At 36.2% G+C, this 14940-nt stretch overlaps 1 protein-coding gene across 3 annotated transcripts in view; it reads right to left on the bottom strand.

Moving 5' to 3' along the window:
• Nucleotides 1-14940, bottom strand: part of senp6a (SUMO specific peptidase 6a) — a 39928-nt gene that overhangs the window by 8785 nt on the left and 16203 nt on the right. For 2 of the 3 annotated variants that reach the window (XM_058755981.1, XM_058755984.1), the window contains 13 exons: nt 14118-14267; nt 13675-13736; nt 13405-13493; nt 11520-11895; nt 7823-8061; nt 7399-7536; nt 6733-6766; nt 6414-6602; nt 3185-3372; nt 2860-3095; nt 1988-2104; nt 1718-1840; nt 1515-1607 (listed from right to left, as the gene is read on the bottom strand). In XM_058755981.1, coding sequence (XP_058611964.1) covers nt 1515-1607; nt 1718-1840; nt 1988-2104; nt 2860-3095; nt 3185-3372; nt 6414-6602; nt 6733-6766; nt 7399-7536; nt 7823-8061; nt 11520-11895; nt 13405-13493; nt 13675-13736; nt 14118-14267 — 2034 coding nt within the window. The remainder of the gene's footprint in view (nt 1-1514; nt 1608-1717; nt 1841-1987; nt 2105-2859; nt 3096-3184; nt 3373-6413; nt 6603-6732; nt 6767-7398; nt 7537-7822; nt 8062-11519; nt 11896-13404; nt 13494-13674; nt 13737-14117; nt 14268-14940) is intronic. The other variant, XM_058755982.1, reaches the window with a different exon arrangement.

Below are 14940 nucleotides of genomic sequence, written 5' to 3'. Positions count from 1 at the left end.
ACAATGAGAAAAACCAAAGAATATATTTCTGATGTGCAGCAAAAGATAACCGAGCTTCACAAATTAATGAAGTGGCTAGAGCAGTGAAAACTCCCATTTCCAGCATCAGGGCAATAATTAAGAATTTCCAATCAACATAAAATGACTAATCGTTCTCGCGGATGTCAAACACCAATCGATCTGCGCGGCGCCGCTTTAAGTCGAACACACGTAGTGCTGCAGGCTTATTGGCTCACTAAGGTTGACGAGATTAACTCCTTAGGTATCGAAGTTTGGTACCGAACGACAAGACGTTTTTCGTTACTCGATGGAATCGAGGCAATTCAGTCGGTGCCTAACAAAGTATCAAACTCGATACACAGCTCTACCCCTGACCCATACAGAAGTTGATTTCAGAAGTGATTTTCCCATCATCTGAGCAATTTAAACTTGAAGTACAACATTCAAGCTGTTAAGAAATCACAAGTTTTTAAATAACACAAGCTGATACTACAGGTAATGCCCTTCCCTAAACCACAGGAGACAACCGAAGGAAGACTTTGCACTGTCAAACTTTCATTTGAATGACAATGAAAGACATTCACATGCATTCTTCCAAGGGGGGTGACATGACCAAAATCTTACATTGCGATGCGAGTAACTTTATCTCACAATAACGATATATATAACAATAGTTATTTTTGCTTTTACTAAGGCTTTTATGATATCAAAGTTTTTGATACAACAGAATTTTCATAATTCTTGTCACCAGTGTCAATATCACAAAAAAACTAACAAAAGCCAAAAAAAAAAAGAAGAAAAAAAAAGAAAAACTCAAGCTCACTGAAGATAAGTAACTAATTACAAGCAACAGGACAAAAAAAAAAAACCCTACAATGAATAAATCCTACTTGCATTGTATAAATTAATAAAAAACACTTAGTTTTCACTGTGTAAATAAAATTTCTTATTATTAAAGTTACAAAAGAGATTTAAATCAAGAGCAGTGAGAGATTTTTTCTCACTGTTTGATTAACATGAATGACAGACAGGAGGAATAATAGGCAGCTTCCCCTTTAAGACCGAACATCCGGGTCCAATATTCTGTTACACATGCGTTTTCTTTCTCAGCTGTTTACTTTCACTTAAATGGCTGTTTTTACGAGGATACTTGCAAAGAAGGGCATTTTCATACATGTGTATTTAACCATTCAAGGCCAATAAAGCAATAAAAACTCACACGCTCTATGACCAGCAGATTCATGTCTCATAGCGCGAGCGTATAGCAATGTTGTTTGCATTTAAATGGTTTAAAATTACTCGTTTTTAAACAGCAATGCTTAAAAATGTGTGCAAACGATACATTTTCATGACCACAGCGCACCGCAACCTGACATGAGTGCATAACCGCGATAATACAAATTTCTCCCGGTTAATCGTGTCTACCGCCATATTGCCCACCCATAATTCTTCCTGTTATGGCCAATTCCTCATGTAATCGATGGATAAATGGAGATAAATAAACAGTGTCTTACGACTCATTGATGGGCACAAAGATGAAGTCTTTCTGGAAGAGATCCACGTGACGTGTCCATGTCTTCACTCGGTTGTGTTTCCTCTTCTGTATGCTGCAACACATCAAAAAGTCACATCTGAAATAAATCTCAGTACTAAACAACAGCACTTGTAACTGAGCTCCAAGGAAATGTGAATATTTGAGATGATGACGTGAGCTCACGGTAAGTTGGACGTGTCGACTGCGTTTCTCCGCTCTCTCTGATTGAGTCTCTTATAGAAGAACGAGCTAAACATGTGACTGCGGACAGCATCTTCCTTCTTCAACTTCTCCAAAAACAGATATCTAGTAGCACACAGAACACGATTATTAGATAATGTCGAATTTATGCCCACATACAAAAAATACTTTCATGAGGTGTTCAATTTTTATTTTTTATAAAAACACTATTTGGTCACAACAATTAATATTGACTGAAATGAAGATAATGACTTTAAATAGAAGTCGATGATGACGTCGTTGAGAAACTCTCCGTCGTTCAGACAGTGGAGGTCCTCATTGGTTACAGAGATTCCTCCTTTAGCAGGCGGCGGGGGGTAAACCAACAACCTACAGAAACAAACAAAAATAACATCAACTTCAACATATCTTTGCCATTTTATATATGTATGGAATATTTTATTTCCTGATTTTTTTTCTACTGGCCATCGGCTCAAATTTTCACTGGCCTCCCAATATTGTCACACATGGCCCACAATAAAAAAAAAAGAATCATTTTTATTGTTTTTCACCCATGCAACCTTGTATTGTAATAAATAAGGCTGCTGCTACTACACCAACATTTTATATACTAGTGAAATTTCAAAGTTCAATTTCAATACCAATGAGCTACTAGCCTAAATATAAAGTTCAGCGAATGGAGTTCCCTTTCACTTCTCATCAGATTTGAATGGTTTAATGTCTTGAACGTTTAAATAGGCAAGACTTAAAAACATGCAAATGCTAAACTTTTGTGATAATGCACTATATACTTTATATTAGGGGTGTTGGAAATAATCGATTCTCCAATGCATTGCGATTCTCTTCAACGGAAAGAAAAATGTAGGTTGTTGATTGGAGAAGTCATGCAGAGAGAAGTCTGGCATTTTCACAACGAAATCAAGTTTTTTTTTTTTCTTGCCAAGCTGAAATTAAATGTTGGAGCCAGAGAAGATAGTAAGTGGGTAGTAAATATTTGAACAACTGGCCTGATTAAGCTAGCAGAAAAATAATTGAGCACTGTACTCAACAACGTAAAGGAAAATAAGAAAATAATCACTGTGATATATAGAAGATATGACTGATGTGTTTGGTTAGAGTCTTACTTTATGATAGGACCAGTGAAGGTTGGCTGGAGCTCTGCCATCTCGTCGTCCTCTTCACAGTACTCCTGGAGCTGAGCAGACATGCGCGTTTGCACGCTTGTCGCTGCACAAGTGATGGAGGCTGCTGGGGCTGTATTTACTGTTGCCACGGTAACCGTCACTACCGAAAAGGATGCAGAGGCTGATAGGGTTGAAGATGAAGGTGTTGCTGATACTACAGGTCTCACTTCTTTAACCTGAGGTGAAGGACAAACATTAGCACCTTTAATACATGAGAATAAAACACAAAGTCATAATTATCATGATTGAACGCAACATGAATGACCTTTTCCTTTTCTTTGGAGGCTTTATTGTACTCAACCAGTCGAACGTTGGCCTCATCAAAATTTATCTTCTTGGGGAAATCTGACAGATTGTTGTTTCTGCCGATTTCAGCAAGGATATCCTCCAGAATCATCTGCTCTTGCAATGAGGGGCCGCTCTCGAAAATCAATACAATAAACTTCTCATCATCTGGAGAGCATCAACAAAAAAAGGAAAGGAGTAAGATGTCAGACAGAACCAAAAGAAACCAAGAGCATAAAGTGCTCCTGAAACAAAATCACTACCAAAAGAAAGAGTTTTGGACAGTGTCATGTCAATAAGTCAGTTTCGCTGCAGTAGTAGGACTCTATGAAATCCATTTTATTTTCCCCCAAATTCCGTTTTTTTTTTTGGATTGTTTTTTTTCCATTTAAATTTTTCTAGACTCTGTTTTAAAGGGGTGGTTGATTGCAATTTCACTTTTTTAACGTTAGTTAGTGTGTAATGTTGCTGTTTAAGCATAAACAATATCTGCAAAGTTGCAGCGCTGAAAGTTCAATGCAAACAGATTTTCAGATTAAAATTCTGTAAGTTTAATGCCTACAAAAACGGCTGGTAAGGGACTACAACGAACTACTTCCCGGGTCTGATACGTCACGGACCCAGATAAACCCCGCCCTCAGGAACATGTAAGGAAGGGGCGAGGCCATGCTGTGCTGCTTTAGAGAAGAGGAAGAGAAAACTAGGGGTGCACGTAAAAATCTATTCATATATGAATCGCGATTCTGTCTTCTAACGATTCTAATGGATTCACAAGTTTCAAAATTAATGTTCTAAAACAGCCGTTCTTAATACTGTTCCTCGCGTCGCCCTGCTCTGCATCTCTCTCTCTCTCTCTCTCTCTCATTCAGATCGTCAGATCAGCTCCTACAAACTGTTCCAATTATACATTTTCACATAGCAATGAGAAGCGTTATACATGGACGCGTGTGCGGTTGCGGTACTGTATTAAAGTTTTAATCAGAATAAAACCGTATATTAAAAGCTAACATAAGCAGTAGCATAATAACAGCGTATCTAAAAGTATGAGACAACAAACATACCATTAAGAGCCGTGCTTGCACAGTTTCTGCACGATCCTCTTCACTAATATCCTCTGCGTCTCAATCGGGCTCAAATTGATAAGCAATATAGACGAAGCCATTGTTTACAATACAAGCGGAGCACATGCCGCTGAGCTGAGGGGCGGGACATTTAGACGCACGCTCGGCGGTTTAGCCAATCACAACACACTGAGCCAGCTAACCAATCAGAGCCCAACACGTATTTCTGAGGGAGGGGCTTCATAAAAACAGGAAATAATCGAGGCGTTTGTCAGAGAAGGGACAGAGTGGTGTGGAATAAATATATTTCATTATATGAAAAATAATGCGTTTTTAAAAAAACGAAGCATGAACATGTTAGACTGCACCCCATAAACACAATCAAGCCAAGAAAAAAAAACAATAAACCACCACAAAAACATGTCTAATTAATTGAAATCATGAAACTTGCATAATTCATTAAATGTTTAACAAAAATTACTCCCGACATCTCAGCCGCTGAAGACGCAGTGAATTACCTTTGTTTTTGAAGGGAATGCACCACCGATCTACTTAAATGAGATCTATGTTCGTGCGAATCATTCGTGATCCAGCTTCACTTACAGCAGAAGTGAGTATAAGGTTTTTTTTATGAATCTTTGCAAATCACCTTTCCTAATAATGTGCTAGTTAGCAAGTTTCACGATGAATGTGGCTAAAGTTGACAGTCTCTCAGAGAACGGCTCCTCACCTCACGGAAGAGAGGGGCGGGGTGAGCAGAGCTCATTAGCATTTAAAGCAACATGCACTGAAACAGCTTGCTGTGAAAAGAGCGGTTTTTGACAAGGTAAAAAGGGTGTTTTACACTACCATTGAGAAATTAACCAAAGTATGTTATAGACTTTTCATTAAGACCCTAAAGAATCATATCAACTTGTGGAAAATGGGCATCCGATGACAGCCCTAGTTTTATTGTTACCAAATTCTGTGTTTTAGCATGTGTAGTTATTTGATGCATAAAACAACTTTAAAGATATTCTTAAAATAGCCTTTTGAAATGTTTTTTTTTTTTTTATCATCAAAAATTCTGTGTGGTGTATTTAAATTTTGGTTATCAAATGAAGGCATAAAACATTAATTTCAACTATCTTTTAATTATTGAAAAGTAAACAAACTTTACTTTTTTGACAAACAATGGAGATTTACTAAATTTAATTTAAAAAAATTGTAATAAATGTGTGATTATTCCTTTAAAAATAAAGTTTTAATTGTAGTAGTATGTATTCTACTGAAAAATACTAATATATTTCTGGCACAATGTCTTCAAGTTAAGCGAAAGTTCATTTTGACGGGTTGCTGTGAATACCTTTAAATTTCTGTGCGTATCCTAGACTGTATAAGACATATGACGCTAGTTTTACCTGAAAGGAAACAGTAAAACTGTCTTGAAGTGACTCTCAGAGCAGTTCTGGAGATGTACTTCACGTATTTATCTCCTCATTTAGAGAGACAGCAGACGGAGAAATCACTGCAAGCGTCACGCGCTTCAGTATGTGTGTAGTAACCGAAACCGCGTGTCTGTGCCATTCATTCACACAGAGACATGCAGAACATGCAGGATTCATATTTAAATTGTGTTTTTGCGGCTTAACATTCACAGACACTAGTCCATATCGCGATTTGATTTAAATATAATTAACTATTTTGATTAATTCATTTCAAGTTTGGCAAATTCCGTGACATTCCGTGTTATACAATAAATTCCGTTTTTATGACTGGATTCCGCGATTCTGTGATTCCGTCCACGTTTTCCGCATTGCAGAAATCATAGGGCCCTATATTAGGTGAAACTAAGTATCATTTTCAAAGAATGATCATTTTCAATGATGCTTCAGCTTTTCTCAGAACTTTGAGTAGTTTTTCCAATGACCTTTAAAGATGAAGTATGTAAGATTTTTTTGTATGTCAAAAGATATTATCTGAATAAGAATAATCGTAAGGGCACGATGAACGTAAGGGGTGTTTTCAAAGGTTGTTTGAAAATATGCTTTATTTTTGTAATTCTGCTAGGTGACACTAGTAGAGCAGAAATGGCAAACTTTGCTTTTAAGGAGACATTATACGTAATTATACATTATACGTAACGTGACGTAATGTTCTGATACTCACTGTTGCCGCTGCAGTCGTACCATATTCCTCCCTCGTCCCGAGACATCTGCAGCTGAGTCTGTAATCGCTGGCACTCCACATCGGTGGTCTGCAGAAACAGGACTGGCAGCTTCCTGACGGTACACCACTCACATCTGGTCAACTCTGACGACTGCAAGAAAACGCTCTCCAACACATTCATATCAGGACCTTCAATCACAACACCACAGCAAACAAACGGCAACTCAATAAGTCTTATTTTACACAGTCATAATGGTGACTGAATGAGCCACATGTTAACATTGCTTTCTACTTTAATTTCTTTAAAGCAGCATCTTACTTTCTGTCTCCAGCTGTATGTTTTCCACTGTAAACTAGAAGATAAAAAAACCCACAATGAACAACAACAAAATTCTCACAAAGAAAACACACTAGATTTAACGTACATTTATGTTATCAGAAAAAACCTTAACAGCAATAGTTTGCAATGGTTATTCTTTGAATGCTGTATTTATGTATATATTTAAAATGTTGTACTTATATATTTTTTTTTTACTTACAGTTTACACCTATTGTCACATTATTTTTTTATATTCTAATAAGGTTCTGCACTATTTTACATTGTTTTCTTTCATATTATTGATTTAAAAAACTTTTAAAACAAATCGTCTGATTTATCGGTATATTAGATTAGTTACCACCAGTATCTGTAAAAGCCACTATTGCTTGAACTCTAAGTTAGGTGAATAATTATAGCATACCTCCAGTGAACTATATCAAGCAATCTCACTTATGAACAATCATGAACATGTAGACAGCCTTCAAAAAATAACTCGGAGTCTTTTTGACAGACGCATCAGCTGCATAACTTGCAGAATAATTTAGATGTTCAAGCACTAACAGCACTAAATAGCAAGAAGATCATTTAGTATTAAATAAATAAATAAATAAAAATTCAATTCCAGACCCTGCAGGTGATATGAATCAGGTTTTTGGTTGATCTCACCACAACAGGTTTGGTGACCATCCTGCGCAGAGTGCCGATCCTTACGCTCCTGCACTCCAGAATAATACTGCTCAGCTTCTGCATCTGACCCATTTTCCTCTTCTTAGGAGATGGATCTTCACACACAGTGTTCCCAAACTACATGAGAATAAATAAATAATATATATAATATAATATATATCTACATATGAGAAATGACCTAGTGAACACTCATTTTTTCAAAATGATTTTCAGTTTTTCAGAAAAAAGTAAAAAATATTGTAAATTAATGTGAATTCTGCTGATTCGTCACATAAAAAAAAAAAACAGAAATTGGTCAGTGAAATGTTGGCAGGGCAAGCGAAAATCTGAAATACTGAGCCCTGATTTTATTGAACCAAAATGCAGCATAAAGAAAAAAAACTTGAGACGTAACACTGCTTACTGGATCCTTCATGCTTTTCCTTCTGGGCAACAGGTTTCTCTGGCTTGTCTGTGTGAAAAAGTCACTGCTAGGGTCCTCGTGTTCACCAGCTGCTTTAACGGCCGCTTCCACCCGACCACCGGAGGGCGCAGGAGACGAATGGGCCGAGTCCGCGGGCCGCGGCGACACGCTGTCCAAGCGACTAACGGTCCCGCTGCTGCTAACATCACTTTCTTCATCCTCGTCGCTGGACAGCACAACTGCATTTCATCAAAACACAATCTGGATTACTGGTCTCATCTCATCTCATATCCCTCAAGTTTGTGGTTTACAAATTACAATTAACCAGTACAAGAATATTCATAATATAGTGTGTTTATGTCGTGATGGTTAATATTATTAGTAGCATTTATTGTATGTTGCTTTGTTGTGAGTTGTATGCTCTTCTTTTCATCCTTTGGTTTTGTTGAAAGATGTTATTATAACAAAATAAATTGTTAGTATGACAGTCATATGTTAGCTAAAGGCACAAAGAAATATCGCATTTGAATCTCCTACATATGTGGCAGCACAAATTATATTTGAGAGTTGTAGAGGGACATGATGTTAGAGCCACAACTAAAATTATTAAAATTAATCGATTGATCTGAAATTTCCTTAATTAATCAGATAAAAAAGCCAGATTTTTATTATATATGAAATCATATATACTGCTTAGTGTCCCCCAAACAATGAATGAAACTGAAGGCTATGAAAACAACTATAGTGAGCATAGTCTATCATATACATGTGTGAAAAAAATAAATAAAAAACTAAACCAATTGCTTGACCACTGTTTTAAAGTTAAAACCACTAAACTTAAAAAATAAATAAATAAACTTATTGGAACTTGGAAGAACTTGACTGGTCTGTAGAAAGCAAAGTCCTCATCCAAAAACTCTGGGCGCCCCAATACTTTTGTCCATACAGTTCATGTACAAGTCATTGGTGTTTGGTGATGAGTTTTTGGCTCAAGGTCTGCATTTAAAGTCACACCAGAGGTGTTCAGCTTGGATTAGGACTTGGCTTTCTGCAGGCCAGTCAAGTTCTTCCACACTGACTAAATCAAACATTTCTTTTTGAACCTTGCCTTATACACAGAGGCATTGTCATGTTAGAATAGAAAAGGGTCCTGTCCAAACTGTTGCTTTAACATTAGAAGCACACAATTATTTGCTTAAACATTAAGATTTGTACTCATGGAAATTACTAAAGTAGTCAAACCTGTTCATTAGAAGGGGGTGACCCAATACTTTTGGCAATATAGTGTATGTATTTTAAGCCATTTTAAAGTCTATTGTTTGCTTAGGTCTATTACCACAAAAAAGTATATTAATCGCCAGAATAATTGACCGATTACTCGATTGCCAAAATGATCATTAGTGACAGCCCTACTATCAATATGAACAACATGAAATCTCTGATGAATCTATTGCTGAATCTATGCCATGAAGAATTAAGGCAGTTCTGAAGGCAAAGGGGGTACAACCTGGCACTTGCAAGTTTAAATTGATTTTTACATGTTATAGGCTTTTTACTTTTATAAAGTCATTTTTTCCTAAAAGTGTTCATTATCTTTTGAGTCAAATTCTTACATTTAATCAGTGAATTAGAATAATAAGACATTTGGACTGTTACCAAGCAAAAGAAATCAGTATCAACAAAATTAATCTTTGCAATGCAGAGGAAACACAGAAGCTGCATCTGAAGTGGCATTTAGATGCATTTACACTAGGGCTGTGCAATTAATCAAAAAACTGTTTTGATTTCGATTTATGAAAATACATTAATTGAGATAAACGATTATTGTGCTCCATTCCGCTCCCTTTCCAGCGGTGCGCTTTCATTCCTCCATAAAAGCCCAATTTCACATGTAAATCAGTAAAATCATTTAACGTGACTTTTGCAAAACGGGATGTGCTTTATTTATTGAAGTGTATTAGATTTATTCATGTTTTTAAAAGCTCTAAAGAGAACTTGCGCTTCCTCAGGAGGATTTCTTAAGAGACGTTAAGAGACGGAGCACAACACGGACATGTAAAGTCAACTTTAGGTCAAGCTGCGCACCTAAACGCTCAAATACACACAAACATGTGTCAAAATGCAGCGCTTGGTGATTATTCATGTAAACCTTCATCAGTCATGTAATAATGAACATAATGAGTTGAGAATGAAAATACTTGTGTAACAGTAAATTGGATCCGTGCAGCTCTTAAAGTGACAGCGGGCTAATATTCCTGCTGCGACTGTGTGCTTAATATTAATCAAACAACAAAATACAAATTCAAAATCACACACTGCTCTTGAGTGAAGGACTTTTGTAGCTTTAATAAGAAACAAAGAAAGTTTAATTCTTACAGTGAAGACTATGCTGTTTTTATTTTACATTTGATTATTCATTTCACTTGAGACTTAAAAACCTTAAAGCACAGTTTGTTTCATTTGTATCTTTTTATTCTATTGTGTTTGTCCTTTGCTTTTTTATTACTGACCGTTTTGATCATTGAGGACTTTTTTTTGTTTGTTACTAATATCAGTTACTCTAGTACACGGCTGTGGTATTGAGTATTGTGAAATTTCGCTAGTCTCTAAAATGTATGTGTCATACCAACCTTATTTACAGAAAATATATATTTAATATATATCACTATCTTTCAATAAATCACTCATATAAAGTTTTGGTCATATGGCCCACTCATAATTGTGTTAAATAATCATGATTACAATATTGACCAAAATAATCGTGACTTTGATTTTTGCCATAATCGAGCAGCCCTAATTTACACACTGTTTAATGTAGGACATGAATGCTTTTAAACTGCAATTACAAATGCATAAATTATGTTTTGATATATTAAACATAAACGTTGAATACTGATATTTGAAATTATTCAGACAAGAAAACGATAATTTAAATGTGAAATTAAAACCGCCAGCAGGTGGCAGCAAGTCAGTGTTAATAAGTGAGTCATTGCGATTGAACCGAATCATTTAAACGGTTGATTCATTCAGGAACGAAACATCGTCATGTTGCTCAGAGACTCAGAACAGTGCTGTGGCTATGTTTGGAATTATTTTTGTTGTCGAAACAGCGTAAAAACAGAACAGGAAATATGGTGTGTATAAAACGTATAAATATATAAAATATATAAAACGTAACTAAAACGTTTTTAAAAATCAATACCACATTTGTAATGATGGTAATTTTTGGAGAGAAAAAAAAACAGCCTTCTTCGTGTGAAATTGATTGACTATATGAAGTGGTATAAATATATACATTTTCTGCCCCTATGTCTTGAATTTGTGATCATTCTAAATGCGTTTTGCTAGACTGAATCATGCAGTGAAAGAGCGCACTCTAATATACACGCACTAGTCTAGACTCCGTAGGGTTGTTTTGAATGGTTTTTGCAAAATACTCGATAATGTCAAAATCGCACATCGTTAAAACAACAATTACGAAATTATCGCAGACAATATATATCGCACAGCCCTATTTGCAAGGTGTTCATAAAGTGGCCAGTGAGTGTATGAAATTCTTCTACTGTGCTTTAAGTCCTTGTTAATGATAGTGTATTGCTAATGGGGCAGGCTAACTGAAACCTAACCAACAAATGTTTGACATGTTGATCATTTGTATCATAATGTGATTTGTGATGTAAAAGTGTGATGTACTTACTGGGGTCATTTAATTCACATGGTTTGGTGATCTGATGTTTCTTGCCGCCAGCTTGTTTGAATCCATTACACACTGAGCCTCCAGAAGTGACGACGAGCCTTCCATTGTGAGGAAGCAGCATGCCTCCATGTGTGATCCGCACCGATGGATTCATTACAACATCTATCTGTTGAGAGCAGCCCCCAGAGGTTCTTATCTGAAGGTTGGGCGGCTGCGAGCGAATGGAGGGCCGAGGGAGCAGCGCTGATGTAACAGCAGGAAGGGGCAGAGTCTCAGCAGGTAGGATATATCCACAGTGGTCACATTTTACATGGTCCTCACTTGATTGGCTACATTTACCACAAACTGTGAGGTAATCATCAGGCTGAAGGGACTGCTGCATGTGGAAAGACCCGAAAAATATATATAAATATATATAAAAACAACTTTTACTCTTAATATAACACAAAAATGAACATTTGCAGGTTTTTTACGAAGGTACGACTAAGGCCTTTTTAAGAACAAGTAAAAAAAAAAATGTAAGGAATAAATTGAAGGAAATGCAGTATCATACACCTTAGTCAAGGTAACACCGTTTTTAATTTCCGACAGGAACAAAAACGAGGCTGTGAGGGACTGAAGAACAGTTTGTTCAATGGATTACTGCATGCACTGTTGTTTAACAACATACCGATTGTTCACCTGAGGAAATGGCTTTCGGGGGGAAAAACTGATAAAAATCTCAGTCGAGATAAAAAACCTCACCACTTCCTTTTCATATCTGAAATAAATTCAATATGATGCATAACTGACTAAGGTCTATATGTTCTCTAAAAGTAAACAGGAGCACACAATGAGTTATGAGTATAATCAACCCTTCAAAACTTGAAAATACAACCTCCAACCTATCTCCATTAATATCATTTATTTTACAACAACAACAAAAATAGCTTCAGGCTTCAATACCTCTGCCCTTAAACTTTTACTGTGTCTTCTGATTACGCTGCAATAAAAAGCAATGTTCTACAGAATTTTTGTCTCGTTGCCAAGTGCAAATGCCTAAAGATTCTAAAATCAAGATACATTTAATTAAGAAGCAAATTAACAATGTTTTCTGTGAAAGTGAAAAAAAGAGAGTTTACGATTAAAGCAAGAACACATTTGCCAGTGGGCTCAGAAAAATCTGCTTAAGTTTTCATACCCCACTGAAATTTATTGTGTTCTTGTTTTACGCACAAGCTCACTTAATTTTGTTCAGTTTCAAAGAAAACAAGACTTAAATGGATAGTTCAACCAAAAATGAAAATTCTGTCGTCATTTACTCACCCTCAAGTAGTTCCAAACCTGTATGAATTTCTTTGTTCTGCCGATCACAGAGGAAGATATTTTGAAGAAAGTTTGTAAACAGGCTGTTTTGGGGCACCATTGACTTCCATAGTAGAAAAAAAAAATACTATGGAAGTCAATGGTGCTCCAGAACTGCTCTGTTTCCCACATTTTTCAGAATATCTTCCTTTGTGTTCAACAGGACAAAGACAATCATACAGGTTTGGAACTACTTGAGGGTGAGTAAATGACGACAGAATTTTCATTTTTGGGTGAACTATCCCTTTAATATCTTCATTTTGCAACTGTTGTAAATGCATCATGATTTAAAGGCATTTGGGTATTTTTTGGAAAGCAAGTCAAAAATACTGAGGACGATTTGCAATGCATGCAACATTTGTCCTTAATGCCATTAATTTAAGACTTTATAGTCTGATTTAAGAATTTGCACTACCACAAATTAGGGCCCTAAAAAGTTAAGACTTTCAGGACCTTTAAGACCCGCAGAAACCCTCATTTGACTTCTGAATTACCCCAGTCTGAATGCAGAGGCAGTGAATGTGCAGAGGTATTGTCTCACCTCAACAGGTTTGCCCACAGGAACAGGACTATCGTTCATCGGCCGCCGTTTCTGATGGACACGCCTCTTAACACTGATGTCTTCTGAATCTAGTGATGTACAGTAGAACAACAGCCATGTACTTCAACTCATATTCATATGATCAAGTGTTTCTAAGATCTCCAGAGGTCTCAAAGCATCTCAGATTAATCACTACTAACTTTCTGTAAAGGTTTTCTGCTTTCTGTAAATAATGAAATGAGAAAACTCAATGGTTCTTCATCTGCTCACCTGAAATCTCAGGACAGGTGAGAAGAATGCTGTCCAGCTCAACTCTTTGGATCATTTCGGATCTGCAGGAGAGAAACGTTGCATAAGTACACTGAAATACATCAGATCCACTCAAGAAATGTCACAGCAGATCTTCCGGGTTCAAAAAAATATTTTCTTTATTAATCAATATTATAATCACAAATGCATAGGATAGAGCTTGATTTTAAAGGTTTTTCTGAGCAATCAAGAAAGTGAATGAAGCTTATTTGACCAAAAGTACAGATATAAACACAGCTAAAGCTTGTCTTGTATGTTTTACCTGCTCTTGAAAACCGCATTACTAACAGCTTACTGTTAACTAGACAGTATTACTCCCAATGCACGTATTTCTACTCTACATCAAACACCTGAAGCTGAATTAGCCAATTTATTGGGTGAAGTCAGCTCATCCAGTGCCATACCTTTGCTCCAGCTTTCTGATTGGAGCAGAGAACTGTGTGTGCTGGAAGAGCCGCCCCTGAACCATGACTCCTTGGGACGGCGCTGGACTCATTATCAGATAGCTGGTTCGATTGGGGAGCGGAGACACACTCACTGAATGAGTTGCTTCACTGGGACACCATCAACAACAACACAGGGCATGAGTATTTACATTCAATATAAATGAAAAGGATTTCAAAAATTGAAGAAAAATAAATAAATGAAGACACAAAAGATCTTGTAAATGAAATATACTTCTAATTCATGGAATTATTAAGTCCTTAAACTATAATAATTATAGAACTGTGTTTTACTACTTTTTTTCCCATTTGCCATAGGCTACACGAAAATTGTTAAACAATGAATCATGATTATTTTAGCTCAAATTGCAATGATTATTAATCAAGATTTTTGACATTAGAAATTTCATCAGAATTATTGCACTTTCAAAATCAAGAGAACATCAACTTGCATGATTTATTTTACCAATGTTAACCATGTAAGTTAACACACTCTTTACACTAAGAAAAATGGTGAAAAGCTAAACAAACCTTTTTTCTATTAAAACAACAACGAAGATAAATTGTATAATTCTACATTCAACAACCGCAATTGCAAACAATACAATAGAGAATCATGTTCTGATTTATTTGTTTATCACTGAGGTTCGCTTACAGATTTAGTCACAGCAACAGTGCAAATGACCACGTGAAAGAAAACATCACACTTTCATTTGGGCAGATCACTAAACTCCAACTTGCATGTTTGCTGTTGTTTTCAGCTCATTAGGTCTTGTGCATGTTT

The sequence above is a fragment of the Onychostoma macrolepis genome, chromosome 20, assembly GCF_012432095.1.
Source record: "Onychostoma macrolepis isolate SWU-2019 chromosome 20, ASM1243209v1, whole genome shotgun sequence".
Taxonomy (NCBI): Eukaryota; Metazoa; Chordata; class Actinopteri; order Cypriniformes; family Cyprinidae; genus Onychostoma; species Onychostoma macrolepis.
The sequence above is the reverse complement of the archived record's forward strand: the minus strand, read 5'-3'. Positions and strand labels throughout refer to the sequence as shown.